Raw genomic sequence first — 26,066 nt, forward strand, 5'->3', positions numbered from 1 at the left:
AACTATCTCCTTCTGGGAAAAAAAAAGGGTGTAAATATACTTATCTCCTGATCTTATCTTCTTAGAATACAAACCATATTATGTTTTAACTGCCAAACATTTATGATAAGTTTATAATATTTTAGTTCATCTCCATTTCTAATTTTCTGCATGGCAAAGGCCATCGCTAACAAGATAATTAGAAAGTCCACAGAACAGGAGATCATCACTAGCTATTCAGCAGACAAGGGCCACATATCTAAAATATACTTAGAGCTAAAAAAAAAAATTCAACCCTAGAAAAACAAATCCTCAAAGAAACAGCAACCCAGTTGATAAATGGGGCTAAAGATTTAAAGAGAGACTGAGAGGAAGAAGAATGGCCAAGAGTCACATAAAGAGATGCTCAACATCTCTGGCCATAAAAGAAATGCAAATCCAGGTCATCCCAGTTAGAATGACCATGATCAAGAAAACTAACAGTAAAAGAAACTGGTGGGTATGTGGCCAAAAGGGAACACTACTACATTAAGGGGGGAGGGGGGAGTGTAAAACTGTTTAGCCACTTTGCAAAGCAATCCAGAGGCTTCTCAAGAGATCCAATGTACAGCTTCTTTATGACCCTGCAATTCTATTCCTGGGTATTTATCCAATTAACCACAAACCAGGCCACACTAAAGCTACTAATAATGTATGAACACTTCTACATAAACACTCAACTTACCATACCTAAGCACTTCTACTTTACCTGACATAGCACTGAGCTTAAGTATGTATGGTATATGTTTGTGTGTTTTCTTATGTACATGCATATATATATGTAAGTATACACACATACATATTAGAGACAACTAGGGAACAAAATGAAAAATCAAACTAAGTTTAAAAAAAATCAGCCAGGTGCTGGTGGCTCACGCCTATAATCTTAGCTACTCAGGAGGCTGAGAGCTGAAGATCATAGTTCAAAATCAGCTGAAGAAGGAAAAGCCATGAGACTTATTTCTACCTGGTAATACTGATTCTGGATTATTATAGTAGCATAACACATCATTTGACATTGCTACCCTTTAGTTTTTCTATGCTAAAAAATTATAAAACAATCATAAGTTACATAGTAGTTAAAAAGAAAAGTATGGCAGGAAGTTTAAAATCATGAGGTCTTTTCTGGTTGTTCTACTTCTGAAATGCTGTGACTTTATGAGACTGAAGGAGTTTCCTAAAATAGGACAGATCCAATCATAAATGAATTAAAAGAATACCAAATGTCTTCCTATTTCTATTTCTTATTTAAAAAATTCTACATTTTAAGTGTTTTTATCTACAGAAAAAGTAACATTTGTTTAAATATAATACAATTTTGAAATTATATATTTTACATAATGTAGAACCGGATTTATAGAGTATGCAAAACACTTGATGTACGCAGTTTAACAAAAGCTTCTGGTTACCACCTAGCTCCAATGAAAATGATCTTTCTTTAATCTAAAGAACTGGCGTCTAACAGGCAGAACCAGATTCTCCAGGTGTGAAGTAAGCAATCTGCTCTCATTTAATATGACTAACAAAAGTATGCTTTATCTCTAACTTATTTGACTTCACTATTTGTCTTTCAATTAACTATATGAGAACCATAAAAATTAGCTTATAACATAGAGAGAGATCTCAGTACTTTGATCAAGCATTTCATTAGCCGGCACTCAGATTTTCTTTCAGAGAAAGGACTCCAACATCACAGGTCGGGAAAAACAGCAAAAGGAACAAACAGAAAAGTAAGTTATTCTTTTTGTACATTTAACATTGGGGCATCCCTAGACAGAAATCTAGTTTTACTGTGGAAGTTAAAAGTAGCTCCACAGCTTAGCTAAGACTAGTTCATTTGTTCAGATTTAGAAAGAGCCACAACATAGCTGTTCTGTCCGTATGTAGTGCTGATAAACTGAAAAGAATTTAGTGGTAGAGCTCTTTGTTAATTGGTTTTAAAAGAAATCATTTTTAACTTCTTTAAGAAATGGCTTCCCATTTTGGAAGCATTAGAATGTAACTGTAACCCCTTTATATATCACCCTGACAATAAAAGACAATTCAAAAAAAAACTACAATCCGTTTCTTCTACAGGAAAATTAATCATGGTGGGCTTGCTTCAGATGTTTTTTACATTGGCCAATGCCCAAAAGCCTAAGCTTTGAAGTTATGACAGTTTTCCACATAATTTAAATGAGTTCCTTCTTGCTGGTTTCAGAATTGGCTACTAACTAATCTGAAGAAAAAAAATATTGTAAGAGGACTAGTATAAAATATAAAAAGACTCAACTACCTATTTAATGTTTCAGCTAGAATACTGGGAGTACTTAAGTTACAGAATTTAAGAGGAGGTTTTCAAAGCATTAAATTATTACAATACTTAAGTTTGCATTGTTTAAATGTAACTTATATAAGGTCAGATGCTTTGTAAGTTATCTTATAAGAGATATTATTTCTGAATTTAATAAACATCCCATTTTATACTAAAATAATTATAATTTTATAAATATTTTAACAGTAAACTTAAAAGTTGGTTTTGACATATGTGAGTTAGTTTAATCAAGAAGTATAAGTTAAAAAGTCATGTAAGTTTTAATAAAAATGATCTTGCTAATCAAGTAAATGTACACAAAACAAAAAAGTAGAACAGCATTAGTTATTTTATAAAAATATCAAACTCACATGATATGTACAACATATAATAATTCTTAACTCATTTTAGACACAATCTAATTTTTTTCTTTAACCTAAGGAACCAAAGGACCTGAATTGCGGTGAAATCCAAAGCTAATCCTTGGGTAGAATCTGGTAATGCTTCTATATAAACATTTTATTTGACATAGTACAATAACAGAAAAAAAGGGATATGGCAAAATATTTGCAAACATATAATATATATATACCCCAATATATATTTCTTAAGCAATTAAGAGTTTTTATTCATTTTTGTCTTTAGAAATTTTTATTATCTGCAATAAAGAAAGTTTAATTTGAATCACTCATATCTACTTTTTCTATTTCCCAGAACAAATTGTTAAAATTGATTACCTGTATACAATTATTGTTCTAGAAAACATACATGTTTTATATTGACCAAGTTTCATAGTACTTCATTTGGCAGTGTTATCAATATTGTCTAATATTCCTTTAACCTATCTTCCTCTCACAAGTTTTCCAAGCTTAATGTTGCAGATTATTAAAACTTTCCCTCAAATGTGCATATAATTTTATATAAATATAAATCATGTTCATTGACCCGATTTTCTGGATAATTACCAATAAGGATTAGATTAATGTTAACATTATTAGCATTTTCAAAATAAGACTATTTTATAAATATGTACTCAGGTTCATAAAAGACATCACTGAATACAAACTGATATATATATATATATATATATATTGTTCTAAAATAGTCTGGTTATCTTTGCAAAGGTGTTAAGAAAACTCTGCAAAATAAAATCAAAGACATCTTTTCAGATGTATGTAATGTAAAATAATAGTAATCTAGACATATTAGAATATTTAAGTTCAAAATTACCTATATTGCTTAAAATTCACCTTGTCACTGAACTGGTTTTAACTGAATACACATATTTAGCAAAATGAGTATATATTTTTTTGTCCTTAAACTTTCAAAATTATTTACTATGGGTAGGCAGTTATACAAGGGAGTTACAATTCCGTAAGTCAGGTTATGAATATAATGCTTCTTGGTCAATGTTACTTCTTCCTTTGTTTTCTTCCATTTTTTCCACCTTCTGTCCCTACCTCGAAATATGTAGCCTATTTTTTTTATATTTTTTATTGTAATTAATAAAAGGGTTACATGATATTTGCCAGACAGAAGGTGCATTAATTCACATACATTGATACCCTTTCACATGTCTTGGTACCGATTACCCTCCCCCCCACCCCCCCATGTAGCCTATTTTTTATATAATATACATTAGCTATAATGCTAGATCATTAATCTTTCAGTGGATAGCTGTGTTCAAATCAGTTAGCTAGGTAAAATAAGGAATCATTCATTTTCAGTCTTTTCAACATTAGACCAGTAGTATTATTTTGCTTGTTTTATACTTTTCTGGCCATTTTCTGGAAGTACGAAGTCCTGTTTTGAAAACAAACTCTTTTCTTACTGTTGCAAATTTGTTTGAGCAGGGAAGGGGTTATACTGGGAAACTTCTGAGCTTGATGTTTCTCCTCCTAGCCTGCCTTTTAGCTATTACCACTTCCACATTCTCTGATCCTAAGATAGTCTACAGTTTCAAAATGCCTACCAAAAAAATCCTCTGTATTTAGGTTGTTTTGGATTGTTAATTATTGGTAGCAATAGATGAGCGTTCAGCACCTTGGAACTTTTACAAAATAAACTTAATAAGGATACATTTGCTATAGTTGGAAAACTATTCGATGAACAGCTGACCTTTCGAATGCTTACATGAGTTGAATCTCTGAACTGCTGTTAGGAAGGCCCAAATTCTAATTCAGACAATGAATCTCTCTGTAGAAAATTCTTTAAAATACCTTCTGCTTCAATTTTCACTTTTAAAATGGTCAATCTCACTTATCAATTAATTGGTTAATGTCTATAAAAGTTTTGAGAGTATGGAAAGCTTTTTTTTCCTCAGGGAAGTATCCTATTAGTATCCTATTAGTCACTCCCATGGTTTTCTAGTCAGTGGAAGTGGGTTTGCAAAGCAGGTCGATAGATTTTTAACCAGGGATAGAAAAGCCTGTGCCTTTCCTGTAAAGTCTGAATAAAGCTTTTATACTTTTTTTTTTTAAAATGAGTGTATTTTTAACATTACATAGATCACATGGCCAGGTAAAGCATCCTTAGTAATAAAAGTGCTTTCGGTTCTAAAGGTTAATCATAAAAATTGGAAGTGTGCCCTAAAGCACTGTTTACTAAAGAAAAACATCCCAGGTAGTATATAGATGCTAAAGAACTTATTGTGGGAAGTTTCCCCATCACGTCCTTTTCTCTGTTGCATTCAAGTCACAGCAACCTTACTTTATGTATTTTACATTACTTTTCCTATTTCATTATTCTGTATGAGGAAATATTTTTGCTCACCCTAACTTAAAAAAATGACTATTATTGTTATTTCTTATTTGTATTTTGGAGACAAAGTTTCAGAGTAGTGCAGGCTAGCCTCAAGCTTGTACTGGTGATCCTATTGCCTAAAGTAATAGCCCTGTGTCACCATACCACTATGATTTTCCTATTTTTTAAAGCTTCTTTTTCAAACACAGGAGGATTTTTTTTGTCATGTTCTTCCTCCTCCTGCTGCTCTTCCTCCTCTTCTTCCTCCTCTTCCTTATTCTCTTCCACCTCTTCTTCTTCTTCCTTCTTTCTTCTCCTTCTTTGGCTAGGACATAGTTATCTGAGGCCAACTGCTACTAGGGGAAAATGCCCAATTTATCTTTGTTTAATATAGTCATTTTCTCTACTTAGGGGAAAAGTGAAGATGAAAGACCGACTTCAAGAACTAAAGCAGAGAACAAAAGAAATTGAACTCTCTACAAACAACCAGTTATTGACTACAGAGTCAGAGGAACAAGGGGCATTAGTGCAGCAAGCTGTTGTTTATGACAGAGAACCAGTAGCTGAAAAGCACCTACATGAAATCCAAAAGCTGCAGGAGAACATTAATAAGTTTGCAGATGATGTTGAAAGATTTGGACAGCAACAAAAAAGTCTGGTGGCTTCCATGAGAAGGTTTAGTCTACTCAAGAGAGACACTACCATGGCAAAGGAGATCAAATTCCAAGCAGAAAACATTCACAGAGGTTTGGGTAATTTAGTTAAAGAACTTAAAAAGTCAGAGATTGAAAATGGTCCAACATCTGCGGTCACAAGGATACTTAAATCTCAGTATGCTGCCATGTTCCACCATTTTCAGCAAACCATGTTTATCTACAATGAAACAATAGCAGCAAAGCAAGAAAAATGCAAGACATTTATATTCCGTCAACTTGAAGTTGCTGGAAAAGAACTGCCTGAGGAAGAAGTAAATGATATGCTTCATCAAGGAAAATGGGAAGTTTTTAATGAAAGCTTACTGACAGAAATCAGTATCACTAAAGCACAACTCTCAGAGATTGAACTCAGACACAAAGAACTTGTTAATTTGGAGAATCACATAAAAGATTTACGAGATCTTTTCATTCAAATTTCTCTTTTAGTGGAGGAACAAGGAGTGATTATCAACAACATTGAAATGATGGTGAACAGTACAAAAGATTATGTTAACAACACCAGAGAGAAATTTGGACTTGCTGTAAAATACAAGAGAAGAAATCCTTGCAGGGAACTGTGCTGTTGCTGTTGCCCATGTTGTGGTTCAAAATAAAGAAGCTACTTTAGAAATTTCTCTAGTTTTTAAGTGAAAGACATCCCATATTTCAATGCCTTGTTTGTGTATCTTCATTTCACAGTTCCATTCACATAATTCTATCACTGCTAAGTTATAATTTTTTCCTGTAGCATTTCCCACTAAATTTATAGAAACTTCGGGAGCTAGTAACAAAAATACACAAAAAGTTAACCCACCACAGTGACATTAGATGCATCCTAGATATGAGGGGATGGTTCACTATTTGTAGACAAGTACACTAAATAAGAATTTACTACATTTGTACAATGGGAGACAAAATTTTCACGATGATGATAATATACACAGAAAATGCAGTAACTTTATCCTAATTTTTTTTATATATTAAAAAGGAATTTATGTTAATACAATAAAGGGTATATACCAATGCCATACTATATGTTTGGAAAAGATAGTCATTTTCTCTAAGATTACAAGCAAATCAATGATGTCCAGGTAATAATTCCTTTTTTTTTGCCTGTCCTGGGACGTGAACACAGGGTCTGGGCACTGTCCTTGAATACTTTTTGTTCAAGACTAGCACCCTACCACTTTAGCCACAGCACCACTTTTGGCTTTTTTGTATATGTGGTTCCCAGGGATTCATGCATGCTAAACGAGCACACTACAACTAGGCCATGCTCCCGGCCCTTATAATTCTTATTCCATATAAATATGCTGTTTATCAATATGAGCAATCCACTTATCACCTATTGTATGATATGACTTATTGCATACATATATTGTGCACCTCACTCACTACAATGTAAGTAAACTCTAGAGGTCACATATGACTTTTATTCCTTTTGTTTCCACAAAAATATCCCTCTCACCAGAATAATATGTAGAATATAGCTGATGGTCAATAAATATTGAAATAATATATCTACAGAAAAATAAATGCAAAAAATAATGGTAATTTTAATTAGGATGCACATATCCTTACTTCACAAATGACAGATACTCATTAAAGTTCACCTTTCATAAGTATCTCTATTAACATTTTACTTCAGACTCAGTTCAGATGTGAACTGATTACATGAACCAATTTCCCTACTAAGCTCACAAAAATTTTAAAGTAAAGCTTTACTAATGAAATCTGCAATAAAGTTTTAGCATTTGCAATCAAAGCTTCCAAATTGCCTTTTTAAAACTCTATTTACTACTGTTTCCCTAAAACACTGAGAAAGAGTACTTACAATTTTTCACCTACCCATAATTTTTTAAAAGATAGATCCTTCATAATGAGTCAGAAAATGAGGAAAGAGCAAAATAGGGAGTGTTCAATTAATTGTATGTCAATGCAACATAAAAAAATAAACTAGGACAGGAATTTGGCCTAGTGCTAGAGTGCGCGCCTAGCATGCATGAAGACCAGGGTTCAATTCCTTGGTACCACATACTTAGAAAAAAACCTGGAAATTCCAAATGGATCAAAGACCTGGAGGTAAAGGCAGATACACTGAAAACTTTACAAGAAGGAATAAGAAACACACTAGGTCTCCTTGGTACAGGTCGAAACTTAATAAGGTCCCAGAAACACAACAAATCAGAGAAAGTCTGGATAAGTGGGACTGCATTAAACTGCAGAGCTTCTGTATGGCAAAGGACATAACTAGCAAGCTAAATAGAAAGCCTATAGAGAGTGAGAGAATATCTTCACTAGCCATACAATGGACAAAGGCCTCATATCTAAAATATATATACCAACAGCTCAAAAAATTGAATCACTTCAAAACTAATCTCCCAAAACACAACCCATTAAAAAATGGGCCAAAGACTTAAAAAGTCTTCTCTGAAGAAGAAATAAGAATGGCCTATAGACATATGAAGAAATGCTTGACATCTCTGACCATAAAAGAAATGCAAATCAAAACAACTCTAAGATTCCACCTCACTCCAGTTAGAATGGTCAGGATCAAGAAATCTAATAACAACAAATGCTGGTGGGGATGTGGCCAGGAGGGCTAACTACTACACTGTTGGTGGGTGTGCAAACTCTTCAACCACTATGGAAAGCAGTATGGCAGTTCCTCACAAGACTAAACATAGAGCTCTCCTATGACCCAGCAATTCCAGTACTTGGCATTTACTCACTCGTCCAGAAACAAGGACATACTAAATTCATTAGCACAATAATGTTCATTGCAGTATTATTTACCATAGCAAAGATATGGAACCAACCCAGATGCCCCTCAGTTGATGAGTGGATCAACAAGATGTGGTATTTACACACAATTCAATTCTATGCTGCTGTCAGAAAGAACGACATTGCCCCATTTTTAAGGAAATGGAATGACTTAGAAAAAATCATATTATGTGAAGTAAGCCAGACTCAAAGGAACATAGGCTCAATGGTTTCCCTCATTTGTCATAATCAGTTGAAACCTTGGGCTCTCCTAGCAGAGATTTACAATAGAACAAAACCTAGATACATAAGGCCATATTGTATGATGCTAAATGAAAGGACCTCCAGGATATAGAAACAAAAACCATATAATCAGTGATTGCTGTCCTTAAGGTACTATGTTATCTCTCATTTCTTTTGCTGTCCCTTGGTTATTTTATATTGTTAAAGTATTTTATCTTGTTATCTGATATATTGTACATATGTTTAGTTGGTTATTTGAAATAGGATAGGGAAGGGGGAAAACAAGATGAGGGGTGGGGGTGGGGGGAGGGAAATGGGGACCAAGACACGAGAAAGGGTATCAGTGTTTGTGAAGTAATGCATCTTCTCTCTGGTGAATATAATGTAACCCTTCTATCAATTACAAGAAAAAATATATGAAAAAAAGAAAATAAAAATACCATCACAACTTAAAAAAATAACTAAATAAACAAATACAAGAGATGGGTAACACTGTCCAAAAACTGTACTTCACATCTGACTTATATAACTGTAACCTCTCTGTACATCACATTTACAATAAATATTTTTAAAAACAAACAAAAAACCTGAGCTTTCACTTTAACATGTCTCACAACTACAGCGCCATCTGGTGATTATTATGCATAAATGCTATGAGAATAAAAGTCTTGTCATATTTAAATTATGCAGATATGGAGGCAAAATAATATAAGCATGTGACTTGTAGGAAAGTAACAAATATCATATGCGAAATATGGATATCTAGAAGTAACTTCTTGCTAAAGAAATATAGCAGTAGAAAACTAAACAATTAAAAAAGGCCTTAAAAGCACTCTCCAAATAGAAAAAAAAAATAAAAAAACCTGAAAACAAAAATCTGAATTTCAGTATTTTTCTCTTTTTTTTTTCCTTCTTCATCTTTTGTGGCACTGGGAATTAAGTGAAGCCACATTTCTATCCCTTTTGCTTTAGAATGCATTTGATATAGCACCTCACACTTTCACACGGCTAGCCTCGGATAATTCTCTCTCTCAAAGAGAACCTTGTTAATAAACTATTTGAAATGTTAAAATAAATACAAAGTAAATCATTAAATAAAACAGTCATTGTATGTGAATACCCAGAAGATCTAATTATAACTCTTCTTTAAAGTATAGCCTCAATTCTTTATCACTATGGATACCATTAAAACAAATCCTCAGTGTAATCAGCAACTCACAAAAACATTTTATTATAATAGTGGATGACCAATTTAGCTTATTCCGTACTTTGTCACAGATAAATTTCTTGATTGGTTAATGCTGCTGTCCCTGGGTTTACAATACCAGTAATGTTACTTACACCAATATAGGTTTTCCTGATATCCTAGGATGTCTTAGCACTTCTGACATTGTCTCTTTTGTCTCCTCCATTCTTTCTTCATCGCTGGAATCCACAACAAATATTACACCATAGGATTCAGCATAGTAATTCTTCCAGATTCCCCGAATTCTTTTTCCTCCTCCTAAGTCAAAGATAGTAACTTCAAATTTTCCTTGTCTAAGGTCAATTTTAGAAAATCCAACAGTAGGAGCTACGTCTTCAGGGTGCTCTGTTTCAAATGATACAAAAGGTACAATATTTAGACTTGAAATTAATTATATTAGAATCTCACAGAGGTATGAAAATAAAATAGAGTGCATAAGAGAGAACAATGAAAGATTAATAGACCCTGCTGACTCAGTGGTTACAGAAAAATGCTCAGATTTTATGTTTACTTAGTTCCATCCTGTCTCCATCATGAGAAACTACTATAGATACGGTCACTATTCAGTCTAGGAATAAAAATAACAGACACAAAAATACAAAAGCATGAGAAGGATCCTTTTGGGACACTTGGAATCATTCTGTACAACCAGAATCTTGAGATAAAGGTAGATTAAGAAGAAATATGAGATGGAGAACAATAACAACAGGCAGAAAGCTCAAAGGAGGGGATAACTGTGACTTTTACCTTATTATGTAATGCCCTGGGCATTTTCTAGACTCAGAAAAAGGAACTGACAAACACAGAAGTATAACACAGCAAAGAAAGGGACAAATAAAAAGAGAATATTCTGAGTCTGACTAGCAAATTTAAAGTGTGAGCTTTCTTGAATGTAAGCTTTTGAAGGAATGGAAAAAGGGAAGAAATTTAAATGAAGTTTCAAGGCCTGCAGGTCAATACTATTTCGTTTTGCATATTTGAAAAGGTAAGAACATACTTTATATTTTCAAATGATTAAAAACTTCAAGAAAAATATTTCAACACACATGAAAATTACATGAAATTCAAATTTAAATATCCATAAATAAACAGCTTTTGGAATATGGCTATACTCAATTGTTAGCCTGTTTGTGGTTGCTTTCTCACTACCCTGTCAGAATTGTGTGCAGTTGGCTCCAATGTCTCAAATATTCACTATCGCTTGGCAGAGTTTTCTATGCAACAAAGTTCCCTAGAAGATATATCCAAAAGAGATTCAGAGGAATATCCTGAACATATTATGTAATTTGCATCTAATGTTTGCATAGCAGAGACTGTGATAACTAAATCTTTTCCTCCAACCATAAGTTTTACAAGGCATTAATAAATAGAAGATCTCTGACTATTTAGTGTACAAAATCTATTACCTTCACCATCAGTTTTCAGGAACAAATAAAAGTTAGGGTTTTGTCCTAGACGATAGTCTTAAGATGCCTGGCTCACTATTACCATAGACACTACTATATAGTACAAAAAATGATTAAATTAAAACTATCTTCACTAAGCAAAGTGATATATACTTCTAATTCCAGCTACTAGAAAGACAGATACTAGGACACCTGTGGTTAAGGTCAGCCTGCCTAACAGTAAGCAAGACCTCTTGGAACAATGAATTTTCGTGGATGCATGCCTATAATCCCAGCTACACAGGAGATACATGTATTTAGGAAGATTGTAGCCCTAGGCTGAGAGGAGGAAAAAGCACAAACCCTATCTGAAGAATAAAGCAAAATGGGCGAGGGAAGTGATTATTGTGGTACTGAGCTCAAACTCCTCCCAGAAAAAATAAGTGACTGATTAAAAAAAAGAGGAAAAAAAAAACCCACTAAGATGCACAAACAGCTCTGTAGATTAACAATACTCTTTCCTTCCATTTCTTTTCTGTAGAACATCAGTATGAATAAATTCTGGCCCAGAAAATGTAAGTAAAGATGGGGATCCTTAACCCTAGAAGAACAACAGAACTTGGAAGGCGTTGGGTTTATCATCCTGTGTTTTTCCTTCCTGCTGTCGAAAACACAGATGCATTACCTCCAGCCCTGTGCATCAGCATCAACAGCCAGCTATTAAATGCGAACATAACAGGCTGGTATGGATAACTGGAGTTTATACTTGTTGAGAACAGATAGTCATGGAATAGACCATTTGTACCCTATCAGTTTAACATAGCAATTGAACATAAATGAGTGAGCATAACTCAAGAGTTAGAGAAGCACAAGTACTCTCAGCTTACCTCCTTGGATTCCTTTTGCAGTTGCTGTTTTACCAGCATTATCAAGTCCCACCATCACAAGAGTCACCTTTCTTTGAAAAAAAAAAAAAATGAAATCACTTTCTTTTTCAAGTTAGTATTGGAAAAGAATAAAAACAACTTTATTCATTCATTCAAGCAACATTTAAAGAGCATCTATTCTAAAAAAGAAATATGCCATATGCTGGGAGGGACTATGATGAATAAAATAAAGGGAGGAAAATTTGAAACAAAAATAGCTGTACACTATCATCCTTTTTTTTCTAAACAAAGTAAAATTATACAGTATACAATCAGGAAAATAGAAAATAAGGAAAAGGAAAGTGTGTGGTAGAGTCCGGTCCTAGGTTATTGAATACTGCCAAGGACTCAGATTTTCAATGTGTCTCACACTTTTGTTTTTGTATTTTTTTTTTCCCCTCAGTCATAGGGCTTGAACCTGGGGGCTTTATCTCTGTCCTGAACTCTTCTTCTGCTCAAAGCTAGCACTCTACCACTTTAAGCCAAAGTTCCACTTCCAGTTTTTGAGGGTTTAATTAGAGCTATGTTTCACTTTTCTACCCCAGATGGCTTTGAACCATGATCCTCATACCTCAGCTTCCTGAGAAGTAAGGATTACAGGCCTGAGCATCCCACTCACAAATCTATTTATCTCATAAAAGTTCACAAGAAAAGAACTATTTCTAGGTCCACTCTGTTACTTGCTATATAGCATATACTTCATATCTACTATGTATTTTGAGCACTGCCTGGGCCTTGTGCAAGCAAGAAAGTGCTCGACCACTGAGCCTGTACACAGTCATTCTTGACCATTCCTTTTAAAGCTATCAAAATTCTTAGGTATACCTTAAGTGCTTGAGGTTTTCAAAGACGAAAATTATTTTGAAAAATTATAATCAAGCTCAAACAAGCAAAAATAAGTCTCTTTGGATTCTTTTTTTTTTTACTTTATCCCCACTACTAATAAATTTTTAACATTATGACTTATACTTGAAAAAAGGCTTTGAATAATTAAAAACTTGGTGATTAAATATGTAACATCAGCACAAATAAAAACCACAATATTTATTACTGTAATGCTTTATAAGAATTAAATATATACTCTTTGAAAATACTGGATTTAACCAGGTGCCAGTGGCTCATGCCTGCAATCCTAGCTGCTCAGGAGGCTAAGATCTGACAACTGCAGTTCAAAGCCAGCCAGGGCATGAAAATCCATGAGACCACCAGAAAAGCAGAAGGTGCTGTGGCTCAAAGTGGTAGAGCACTAGCTTTGAGCTGAAGTGCTCAGAGACTGTGTTCAAGCCCCATAACCAACTCCACTCCCCCACCGAACCCCCCCCCCAGAAAAAAAAGGAATAGATTCAAAATGTTAATATTTTTAAAAATTTAAAATTGAATAAAACTGTTATCATTTGGTTTGGTTTCTTTTCTAGCAACATTAGGATTTGAATTAAGAACTTCATACTTGGTAGGCAGGCTTTCTAGGCAAGTAGGCTTCAGACACTGCCTCCAGCCTTTTTTGCTCTGGTTATTCTAATATAGGATTTCACCTTCTGCTGAGGCTAGCCTGAATGCATTTAGGCATCTTAAATGTAGCTGGAAGGTTAGATGCATACTACTATCCCCAGCTTTTCATATGGAGATGGAGTGTTGCAAACCGTTTTTCTTGCCTAAACCAGCCATAACCATGATTCTTTCCATCTCAGCCCCCCACATAGTTGGGATTTACAAGCATGACTCACCCTGCCTGGCTTGTTTGTTTTGAGACAGGGATTTTCTAAGTAGCCCAGTCTGGCCACAGGGTCTGGCTAAATCAGTAATCCAGGCAAGCAACAAATCTATGATCTGGTAGCCTCACCTTCCCTAATAGTAGAGGGGTTACAGGCAATCACCATCACATCTATGCAATTTTCAAACAGTTGTATAATTTTAAAAGATATATAAACATGAATGAACATGTATAACATGTATGAACAAATGTTAAGATGTATATGTCTTTACAGTTTTTTAATATGATACATTTCACTGGTGACAGTTTAGTTGAGGTTCCAGAGGACAAAGAGAGATAAAAGATTGTCTTTTATTCTCATGATCATAGATCAAATACATTAGCTCTTATATTTAAAAAGGGACCGGGAGTTTGGCCTAGTGGTAGAGTGCTTGTCTAGCATGCATGAAAACCCGGGTTCAATTCCTTGGTACCACATACATAGAAGAAAGCCAGAAGTGGTGCTGAGGCTCAAGTGGTAGAGTTCTAGCCTTGAGAAAAATCCAAGGACAGTGCTCAGGCCCTGAGCTCAAGCCCAGGACTGGCAAAAAAAAAAAAAAAAAAAAAAAAGTAAGGCAGTGTTCTTAGCACTGTTGAGTCTAGAAAAATGGATACTAGCAATGATATCAATCATTTGCTCAACCAAAAACTCAGTGATTATAGATACAAAAATGTATCAGACATGACCTCTAACCCAAACTGCTCATCCTTTATGGAGAGTTACTAAAACATAAATATTAACTCTGGTGAAACTATAACAGGTATTCATTTACCTGTGCACAAGGATAAAGATACAGAGAAAATGGGGACATTATGCAGCCCAGCATTAGATGTAGTCAGAGAATCTTCTCAAACAAGGCCATGTCAGAGATAAGTACTTAACTGAGAATTTTGCAAAGGAAGGGAAAGGCAAAGACAGCATGAATCAAAAAAGGGAGTCCAGATCATGAACATCTCATTCAAAGATATCCTATGAACTAGCAAATCCAGTGTTTAAAAGTTGATGTTAGTACAGAAGACTTAAGCAAAAAGAAGACAAAAGTAACTGGATATATATGTACTGAGTCTGAAAGGAAGTCTTGACTTACTCTCACTTAAGGAACCAGGGTTAGCAAATACTTAAAGGGTGGCCTTCTAAGATGTGTAAACTAATCATGTCACTTTTACTATTACAGGTATCCCAGAGTCCTAGGTTGCACACTAAATCAGAAAGACTGAGATAGAAGGGGCTCAGTGGTATTATAAAGATTGAGTTTTTGTACCAGTACTAAGTAAACATAAAGTGAGCACTCTTATAGCCACAAATAAGTGTCACAGAGACTTGGTCTATAGTCACAAACTTGAAATTTTTTAAAGCTGTATGACCAGTGACACATTACCTAACATATAAAAATTTCAGTAGTAAAATAATGTGGCAAAATTTAGATAACTTAATAAAATTTAGATAGCACAAGGGAGTGGTCAGCCAACTTCTATTATACACAAAGTTCAAGACATGGAGTCCATACAAAAAGGGCTGAGAAAAGATTAAGGGAGAGTATTCATGAGTTCAGTTTAAGTTCATTTGCTGGGATACTGGTTGTCATTGTAAATTTATGAATCACTTAGATGGCTGTTAAAATAATTTTAACAACTGAAATGTGTTAGCCTAGGAAATACACAGGAAGAGTCAGGGGGAAAAGAATTCCAATAACCTTTGGAAACTCTGAACATTAGAGCAGAAAAGAGAGAGAGAGATTAAATAAACAGCATCAATAAGAACCAATTCCAAAAAGCAAAGAAATAAACACTATCAAACACTGGAAATTTTTGTAAACTTAAAAAGTATCTTACTGTCACTCTAGAAGGCAAGTCTGGAGGTTCCTCAAAAAATTAAAACTAGACCTTCCCTATAACCCAGCCATACCACTCCTAGGCATCTACCCTAAGAATCACAGATCAGGATATGATAAGGACACCTGCACAGCCATGTTCATCATTGCACTATTCACAATAGCCAATCGATGGAGATAACACAGATGCTCCACTACAGATGAATAGATACAAAAAAAAAATGTGGCACATATATACAATGGAATTCTACATAGCCACCGGACAAGATAAAATAATGGCATTCACTAGGAAATGGATGAAACTAGAGCAAATCATGTTGAGTGTGATAAGCCAAGACCAAAGGAACAAAAGGTGCATGATATCCTTAATATGTGAATATTAGATCTAAACAGTACAAGAGCGATGACTTGGGTACTCAAAGTCACTAACATGAACGGAGATATAAATATAACTATACAGACATATAAATCTATGATGGATATTTATTCTTTTTTTTTTTTTTTTACTTTGAATGAGCAACTGTTTTAAGAGTGTCTGATTGAGGAGAACCAGGTGATTGTGCTCTCTGTCTTAACCATCAAAAAGCCAGTGTTACTTAAATTGTCAATCAAATTCTATCTAATAATCAAATAAAAATGGTATGGACAGTGTAGGTTTCCAATGATGCTTAACATATTACCATAATATAGTGTACTATAGTATATTATATAATATATAGTATACTATATAATATATAGTATACTATATATAGTATACATAATACTATTATCATAGTTCTAAGATCAGAAGTCTGACTCAATGCAGTTGAAGTCTCTGTGCACACTGTCACTTTGTTAGCTGCAATAAATTCTTTCTGGAGGCTTTAGAGGAAATTTGCTTCCATGTATACTCTCTTGGAAGAATTAGTTCCCTTCTCATTGTAAGATGTTGATTCAGATATATTGGCTAGCAGTCAGGGACCACTTCAAACTCCAAGATGGAACCATATTCTGTGCCATTTGGATCTTTGATGGATATTTATTCTATAGACATACTGATATAGATCAATATGTATATATGACATACAAACTCTCAGCTTAATTTTAATTTTGTTCTTAAATGTATGTGCCAATGCTTGCATACAGAGATTCCATTCTTGAATACTTGTTTGTTAAACTTGACATCTGAAATATGACGTAAAAATCAGTGTTAATATTTTAATAAAAATAAAAAAAATTTAAGTATCTTCTTGGGTCAATGGACAGAGTGGTACATATATCCTTATAATCACAGCACTCAGGATACTAAGAAGGAGTTCAAAGCTATCTTAAGGTGCACAGGGAATACTGTCCAAAAACATTATTTCAAATATCTTATTAAATAAGCACTTCAAATTAATTGCCTCAGAATTGAATGCTCTTAGCTTTCCTCAACCCTGCAGCAGCAATGCTTTTGACTTGATATAGCATGTCACAATTACTTAAAGTCACCTCATTATCGTTTACCTTCACTGCTGCCCAAGCAAGCAGGGCTCAAGCCAAGATGCTTAAGGATTGATAAGAAGCTGGAGCAGAGCAGTGTCTAGAGGAAGTTGAAATACAAATTGTTTGCATAAATATTAAATAACATTATGCTATAGTAACAAAACATTTTTGTTTCTCTTAAATTTTACTCACGTCTGGAGCAAATTTATATGAGCATTTCTAGTGGTATGCAATCAATGTGTGTGATGTTTACATTCAAACATCCAATCAGATACCTAGGGAGGAAAGCTCATCTTCAAAAAGATAATTTGGAATTTTTCCCCATAGCTCAATTCACCACAATTACAATTTAGGTGTTGTATCTAAAAGGATTATTATCTAGTAATGAGTAAGTGTATCAACTAGGGTCAGAAATTGCATGGTGCGTGCAATTCTGATTGTGGCATTTTTTTGGTTTAAATGTACAGAAACAAGTCCAAAGCCAGCGGCAGCTCCTTCAAAACAGTTTGACACAAAAATGTAATTAATATGACCATTTCCTTCCTTCCCTCCTTCCTTCCTTCCTTCTTTCTTTCTTTTTGTCCAGTCCTGGGGCTTAAATTCAGGGCCTGGGCGCTGTCCCTGCACTTCTTTTGTTAGAGGTACTCTATCACTTGAGCTACACTACAGTACCACTTCTGGCTTTTTCTTGTTTATTGGAACTAAGAGTTTCACAAACTTTTCCACCTGTGATGGCTTCGAACTATCTGATGGCTCAGATCTGAGCCTCCTGAATAGCTAGGATTACAGATGTGAGCCACCAGGCACCTTTTTTTTTTTTTTTTTTTGTACTATGGCTCAAATTCAGCTTCAGCCTCTCTTGCTCACTTGAGTCCTTGTTTCAGCCCTGCTTTTTCTGGCAATTTTGAAGACAGGATCTAGCAACCTTTCCTGCCCATTGACCAGAACTGTGATCCTTCAGTTCTCAGCCTCTTCAGTAACTAGTTTGTAGGAGTGAGCACCTAGTACCAGCTTAAAATCCTAAATATATATTGTATCAAAATTGGTTGAAATGTCCTGAAAAGGTTTATGTACTTGTGGATTCAAAGTAATCATTAACCAAAAGGTTTAGCAAACTAAAATAATTCTCAGGAAAAAAAAAGCATCAAAGCCAAGGATTAAGAGACCCAAAAATCTGTTTTATATTATTTTAGTTATTTGCTTCATGAAGTGAATACTAGTACAGTCCAGTGATTAATATTTCTGTTGTTCAAGTCAATGTAGTGATAAGCAGTTTCCTAAAGTGATAGATACCCTCTTAGGGCATCAATTCTCAAGGTCACTTTTTATAAGCCAAACTTTTTATAAAAACAAATCAATATATCAGAAATGTATGCATTCTAAGATTTGAGAGCCAGGTACAGTGGCTCATGCCTATAATCCTAGCGACTCTGGAAGCTGAGATCTGAGGACCAAGGTACAAAGCCAACCAGGGCACAAAAGGTTCTGAGACTCTTATCTCCAAGTACCTCTTGAAAATGGAAAGTGGAGCTTGGCTCATGGGTAGGGTAGAAGCCTTGAGCTAAAGAACTCAGGGATGACACCCCAGGCTCGGGTAGGGCTGTAGTCTTGAGGTGATGTCTGGGACAGTGCCCAGACCACATGCAAGCCCCATGATACACACACACACACACACACACACAATTGAGAATACTGAGTTTATAATGAAACTTCTGCAGTATTTTCTGTTTTCCCAACTTTATTTGCATATACTAATTATATACAGATGGGTTGCACTGAGGCATTTACAGGCATGTTCATACATGTATTCTATTCAATCTACCCATTCTCTTGTCACTTTCCTCTATTGCAATATTTCAATAACTACAGTCTAAATTTCTCATCTGTCAACCAAAAACCTTACTTTACCTGATGTAATTAAATACACAGAAGTATTTCTAACACCACATCCTACTCTGCACATAAAAGGTAAAATATCAACATTAAAAAACAAAGCTTAAGGGCCAGGGAGTTTGGCCTAGTGGTAGAGTGCTTGCCTTGCATTCACGAAGACCCGGGTTCAATTCCTCGGTACCACATACATATGAAAAAAGCCGGAACTGGTGCTGAGGCTCAAGTGGTAGAGCTCTAGCCCTGAGAAAGTCCAAGGACAGTGCTCAGGCCCTGAGCCCAAGCCCAAGACTGGCAAAAAAAAAAAAAAAACAAAGCTTAAGGCATGAAAGCCTGTTACTGAAAATAGTTAGAACATATAACATGTTATAAATGCTAACACAAATACAACATATAGCTTCAAAAACAAAGAATAGGAATACTATTTTATGATATAATTCTGAAAAAAAAGGAGAAACTGATAGAACAAAAAAATTTACCAATAAATTATAGTGTGCTATCACTGTACAAATGTACTACTTCCTGACATTTAAATTCTCATCAACGAGCTCAACATAACAGTATTTAACAATCACAGTCTAGGTTACTGATTACTAATAACGTCTGAAGGGACAAAACTTCATTTGACAGTCCAACTTCAAAGGCATCACAAAGTCAATTTCTTACTATGTGTTTTATATCTGAAATGTAAATCATAGCATTGGAAAATAGCACAGTGATAGAACTGAGGCTTAACACACACACACACACACACACACACACACACGCGCGCGCGCTCGCACGAAATGCAAAATGTATAGTTCTGTTTTCCTCCTGCAATTCATCAATTCTTACTTAGCATAAATAAGCACTAGAGGGACAGAAAGAAACATAAAACATTCCAGTTCAGCATACAGCACATAAGATAATCCTTGCTAATCTGTATGTGCAGCTAATTAATTAGGACGTTAATGACTTGGCAATTTCTATAAATGGTCAAGATTTAGTACATTTAGTTAGACCAAAAAAAATAGCACTAGTAAGTTATTTGAACAATGGGGAGAAAAAAAAAAAACACGCTTTTCTAGAAGAAAAAGACACACTGATCACTGATGTACAGGAAACACTCATCCACAACTGCTTAATTACATCTTGGTCTCTTCATTTAGACTTTGTAACAGGGAACAAAATGGAAGAAATAAAGACCTGATAAAGGGAACAGATATGCAGAAATATGCATAAATGAGCAAGAAATTAGTTCAAATTCTTGGTACCTTCGGGAGGAATAGTGTTAGAAGTATAGGTGTCTAATACTTCAAAGATTTCTTAGTAATTGCCTTAAAATAGAAAAATGTGATACTAAAGGTTAACATTCATAAAAACTCAAGTGACAGGCACATGGATATAATATACAAATACAAATGTTCAATAAGTTGGCCTTAATATATTCCTTAAGAGGGCTATTCATGAAATCATGATTATGGAAAGCTTATGGTTTAAGAATTTTTTCAGGCCCAGGTAAAATTACCATTTATTTGGACTGTAAGAGACAAATGAAAAATGAAGGAAGAAATGTCAATTTTTTATCATGTTTTAAATTATTCACGGGATACCTCCAATCTCAAGTGAAGCAATCTCTAAGTCTTTCAAGGACAGAACACACTAACATTTTTCATCCTAGCTATCTATCCTAGCCTACGCCAGGTACAAGGAAAGTGTAAAGAGGAAGATTATGATCCAGACAAGCCCAAACAAGAAATTCAAGAACCTACTGAACACAAAAGGCTTGGATTGTGGCTCAAATGGTAGATCACCTGCCTAGAAATTATATGGCCTAGAGTTTAAACCTCATATCAACAATCAGTCAAACAACTACTATGATAAGACAGTTAAACTAAAGGGTCAGTTAAACTAAAGAGTCTTTTAATACAGGGAGGTAAAAAATACCAGCATGAGAGGAAAACTGTGACAATGCCCATAATTCAGTGTGAACTGGGGCTAATAAATGAAGCAAAGAAGAAAGGGTGGTGTGGCTTCAGAAAGTCAGAGATTATCCAGTATGGTAGACAGAAAATGGTCTATGAAAAGATATCCATTCTCTAACCTGTGCATTTGTCACCTAACACAGCAAAGGGAATTTTATAGCTATGACTGAGGAATCCAAGATCAGAAGGTGATCTTGGATTATCGTCATGGAGTCAATATAATCACAAGGGTCCATCTAAGCAAGAAGAGGGAGCTCAAAGAGCCAAGAGCAAAATAACTCAAGTAGCCCAAAGTTGCAAAGGGCAAAGAAAAGTTGATCCTTCCCCACCCCGGAAAGTTTCCAGAAAGTATACAAATCTGCACAACTATTTTAGGTTTCTGATTTCGTAACTATAATATAATATATCTGTATTATTTTAAGTCACCAAGTTTATAGTGATGCGACAATAGGAAACTGATATATTCAATACTGCTTAAATTACATTGGATATTGATGTACGAAAGCGTAAAAGAGAAGCTCTAAAAAGACTGATGGAAAAATCACTTGTATTTCTGATCGCAAAACAGAGTAATACATTTGCAGATTTATGTTTAAATTTATTCTTTGTTCATATATTTTTATTGTAATTAATAGAAGGGTTACATTATATTCACCAGATAGAAGGTGCATTACTTCACAAACATTGATACCCTTTCTCGTGTCTTGGTCCCTATTTCTCTCCCTCCACCCTCGCCCCTCATCTTGTTTTCCCCCCTTATCTCTCATCTCTTTTGCTGTCCCTTGGTTATTGAATATTGTTACAGTATTTTTACCTTGTTATCTGATATATTGTATATATGCTTATTTGGTTATTTAAATGTATTCTTATATTCAAGAAGTTCTTGCTGTGATCTGATTTCAGCTATGTATTGTTTTTCAAATTTCAGAGGTGGTTGAATACCAAACAAAGAAAGAGCATAGAACAGAACAGAAGTCTAAGAACTAGGGTTGGGGCTTTCATTGCCCACAAGTGACAGCAGAGCCAGCCTAGACTACAGAGTCTGCTACTGGTTAAAGAGGCTAGCCTTCAGCATTAGGAAAGAATAAATGTGTTTTCCACCAAATAAACGAAACATATGTTTATACATACATGTAAGTATGCATATATACTTATGTATATATGTATATGTAACATTTTTTCTAATATATATATATAAGTAAAGAAAATAAGTTTTCCTTCTTTCACTAAAAAAGAAACTAAAGAAGGTTTACATAGTGATAAATATAAAACATGAGTGAACAACAGTAAGCCATTTATCTACACTTGTCTCTCAGAATCAGGTCCCTTTCCTGAGTGACTACTACATAGCATGTATCTCAAAAATGCAAAGTAGAAACTGCAAACAGCTGGACAGAGAAGAGGTACTAGAATTGCTAGGATCAGCCTCCAGTCTATTTGATTCCAACCCTATATTGAGAAACATGGCAAACACCAGCTTTACTAAGTGATCAAGGTTAACATCCTTAGGAGTCAGTGCCTCACTGTCATGAATCCCTTGCTAGGATAGGCTGTGAAGAGCATGTTGCCTCTGTGCTATTCTCCGAAAAATTCAAACATGCTAATCAAATGAAAAGAAATAAAGGGGAAACAAATGGAGGGGTATTTTACAGTGAACTAATTCGTACTACCCAAAGTTTCAAAGTTATAAAATACAAGGAAAATACTGCATGTTTGCATATTCTCCCCTAATCCATGACAATTTGAAGGAGAATAAAGGGACATGAGAAATGCTGTGTGGTATCTTAAGAGACTTGGATCAACAAGGGGAGACTTTAGTCAGGACACTAGTAAACTCAGACTCTGCATTGTGCACTTTAATTAACAGCAAGTTACTTAAGTTAAATTTTCAGACTTGATAATTGTACTCTTAAACAAAAAGACAGCATTATATACTGCACTGCTTCTATTGAAGAAAGTCACTTGTCCGTGCATCTAGAATTCTAAGCTATTCAAAATTAATTAACATACTTTAAAATCCTAGGTTCAGGTCCTGACTTGTAGTTAACAATACAAAATATGGTTTAAGAATTGGCTGGATTCCTGAGTTGCTGGCACCTTTGTCCTGACTTCTAACCTAGACTATGCCTCAACATTTGACCATTGACTCCTGCATTGTCAGTAAAGTCCAGCTTCTAGAATAATATGCTCAATCAGAAATGTAAGGAGGGGTGGGTAACTATGAAATATATACAATATAGTAGATAATTTCTCAGCCTTTTGGTTAAGATCAAGTGTAAAATGGATTGGACAAATTAGCAAACTAATCTCAGAATGTGTTAACAATCATCAATTCTCAAATTTGAGAACACATGTTCAAACAACATCTAACTAAAGACTCTAAGGGAAAAATAACTTCAATAGCATAATTTAATGCAAATTTATTTTCCAAACACATTTATGTTCAAAACATTTCATTCCTGAACACATTTTCAGATTCACTCTTTAAAGAGCATTCTATGGCAATGGCTAAAATTACACTTATTTATTACTCTTTTTAATCTTTGGCCTAACTAGAGCATAACTATGCGGAAGCCAACATCTCCAAAGAGTCACCAACTCATAATGTCTCTATAATATAAGCATCTCAATTTTAACATCATGTTGTTTTTTTGTTTTTTGTTTTTTACTAACTTCTTCCTAACACAATGTCAGGTACAGGTTATTGTCAACAACAAAGCTTTGTCACATGAAACTTTGAGTAGCAACCCTTTCAATTAAAAGATTTGAGTAGCAACCCTTTCAATTAGAAGATCTGAGAGTCCACATGAAAGTTGAAGATAATTATAGATTAAGGAGAGAGAGGGGGAAAAAACCCCACTATCATCATTTAGGCTGGGGTACATATTATCACCTTCATTTAATATGAGAAAAACGGGGTTGGGACTTGGGTTGAATCCTATAATTATTAAGCAGTAAGAGCCAGACTTCAAGACCAACAAAATGGGTGTGTGTGTGTGTGTGTGTGAGAGAGAGAGAGAGAGAGAGAGAGAGAGAGAGAGAGAGAGAGAGAGAGAGACAGACAGACAGACAGACAGACAGACAGACAGACAGACAGACAGACAAGCGAGAGGCAGACAGAGTGAGAAGCGAAGGAAAGAGCTGGGATGAGATCCCTTACCATTGTCTTGGAAGAAAAATGAACGACAAATGGTTTTCAATCACACACGTGGACTCCGTAACTTTTTAAGCAATTTGAAATCTAGTTAAAACCTAACACGGTTGCTGAGAACTGACTTCAACCAGACCCGGAGGCTTCATCTGGCGCCTCCCCCGGGGGAGGCCAGCCAGCGGAGGGGAAGGAAAGCATCCCCTGCGGCCTGGTAGACTCTGGGCCCGGCTCCCCAAGTCCAGACAGCGCGCCCGACGCCGGGGCGCGCCGTCCCCACCCCGGGGACCGGGTCAGCATCGCCGGTCCAGCCTACCTGACGGGCTCCCGCCACCGCTTGAACCAGCTGCAGCAATTGGCCATCAGACTGAACATCCCAGGCCGCTCCACCCGCCGCCGCCGCCGCCGCCGCCGCCTCCCATCAGAGCCCAGAGCGGGGAGCGGCCCCTAGGCTCCCCCCCCCCGGGCCGATCTCCGGGCGACCCCTCCCTACCCCCAGAGCCACCCTGAGGCGCAGAGGCCCAGAGGACAAGCCAGGAGGGGGTGAAGGTGACCACTGCGAGTACCGAGCCCCGCAAACCACGTCAACCCGCGAGCTCCAGGGTAACGACCGCCCTCTTGCCCCGGGGCACCGGGAATGGAGACAGTGACACCCCGGCAAGGCGTTAGCTGATCTCTGCCAGAGAAAACCCACTCGTCGACGTGCTGACGTCTCTCCGAAGCACGGAAGACCCGCCCCCCCACCGAAGATCCGCCCACATTTCCATCCTGCAATCATCGATTGAGACTCTGATTTGTTGGCCTCTGATTGGTTAAGAGTGTCTCGTGTCCCACCCCCGACGGAAAGGTGAACATGGGAAAGAGGGTGTGGCCTGGAGATAGGAGGCGGAGCTAGGGAAAGGTAGTTCTAGTAACTAGGCAACGGTAGCGTCCAGAGATAGTGGAGGCACCCAGAATTTCTTGCAAACCCCGTCTTTATCCCTATAAACACGTTACGTGCGCGGCGTGCTATATCTGGTCTGCGATGCCTCCGACTGAGATTCAGGAATCTCACGTCTTGTGCAAGGGTTTTGTTTTGTGGGTTTTTTGTTGGTTGGTCGGTTTGTGCGCCAGGGTTGGGGGTTCTGGCCGGCTCAAGCTGGAAAATTCAGCAACAATACACAGAGGCAATTATAAATTAAAGACTTCTCGGAAACTTTCACTTAATTTTCCCAATAATTCAAATGAGAGTTTTTTGTTATGTAAACTACTATATGTGATTTTGATTTTTGTAGTCGGGGTTTTTCATTATAGAAATAAGTTCTTTGTAGATTGAGGGAGTGAGGGATGGGGTGACACCAGCAAAATCAAGATAGCTGGATGCCAGTGGCTCAAGCCTTGTAATCCTGGTTAGTCAGGAGGCTAAAATCTTAGGATCTCAGTTTGAAGCCAGTCTGGGCAGAAAAGTCCATTAGGTTGTTATCTCCCATTAACCACAAAAAGGCGTAAGTGGAGCATAAGTAGAGCTCTAGCCTTGAGCACAAAACCTCCGTGACAGAGCTCAGGCTCAAAATAAAAGGCTCAGGACAGGAAAAAAAAATGACACGAATATTCCACAATCACCACTCATAACCAACCGTTAACATTTTGATGTGTATGTTCCTAGACGTTTAGAAACAAAGATTATGAGTAATGGACTTTTGCATTTTGCATTTATGAAAGTGATTC

The 26,066-nt window shown here is 35.9% G+C and overlaps 2 protein-coding genes across 4 annotated transcripts in view; one reads left to right on the plus strand and one right to left on the minus strand.

The window, feature by feature from the left end:
- Arl13b (ARF like GTPase 13B) overlaps positions 1–24,777 on the minus strand; it is a 39,308-nt gene extending 14,531 nt beyond the window's left edge. For 2 of the 3 annotated variants that reach the window (XM_090347658.1, XM_090347649.1), the window contains exons 1-3: positions 24,676–24,777; positions 12,273–12,343; positions 10,096–10,345 (exon numbers count right to left, since the gene is read on the minus strand). In XM_090347658.1, the coding sequence (XP_090203784.1) occupies positions 10,096–10,345; positions 12,273–12,343; positions 24,676–24,734 (380 nt within the window). In that variant the 5' untranslated portion in view covers positions 24,735–24,777. The remainder of the gene's footprint in view (positions 1–10,095; positions 10,346–12,272; positions 12,344–24,675) is intronic. The other variant, XM_090347667.1, reaches the window with a different exon arrangement.
- Stx19 (syntaxin 19) lies at positions 1,678–6,362 on the plus strand. The gene is made up of 2 exons (XM_090332992.1): positions 1,678–1,748; positions 5,465–6,362. The coding sequence occupies exon 2, from the start codon at positions 5,478–5,480 to the stop codon at positions 6,360–6,362; it is 885 nt and encodes a 294-aa protein (XP_090189118.1). The 5' UTR covers positions 1,678–1,748; positions 5,465–5,477.
- Positions 24,778–26,066: the final 1,289 nt, after the last annotated feature.

This window comes from Megascapheus bottae, chromosome 1 (genome assembly GCF_031878675.1).
Source record: "Megascapheus bottae isolate mThoBot1 chromosome 1, mThoBot2.hap1, whole genome shotgun sequence".
Taxonomy (NCBI): Eukaryota; Metazoa; Chordata; class Mammalia; order Rodentia; family Geomyidae; genus Megascapheus; species Megascapheus bottae.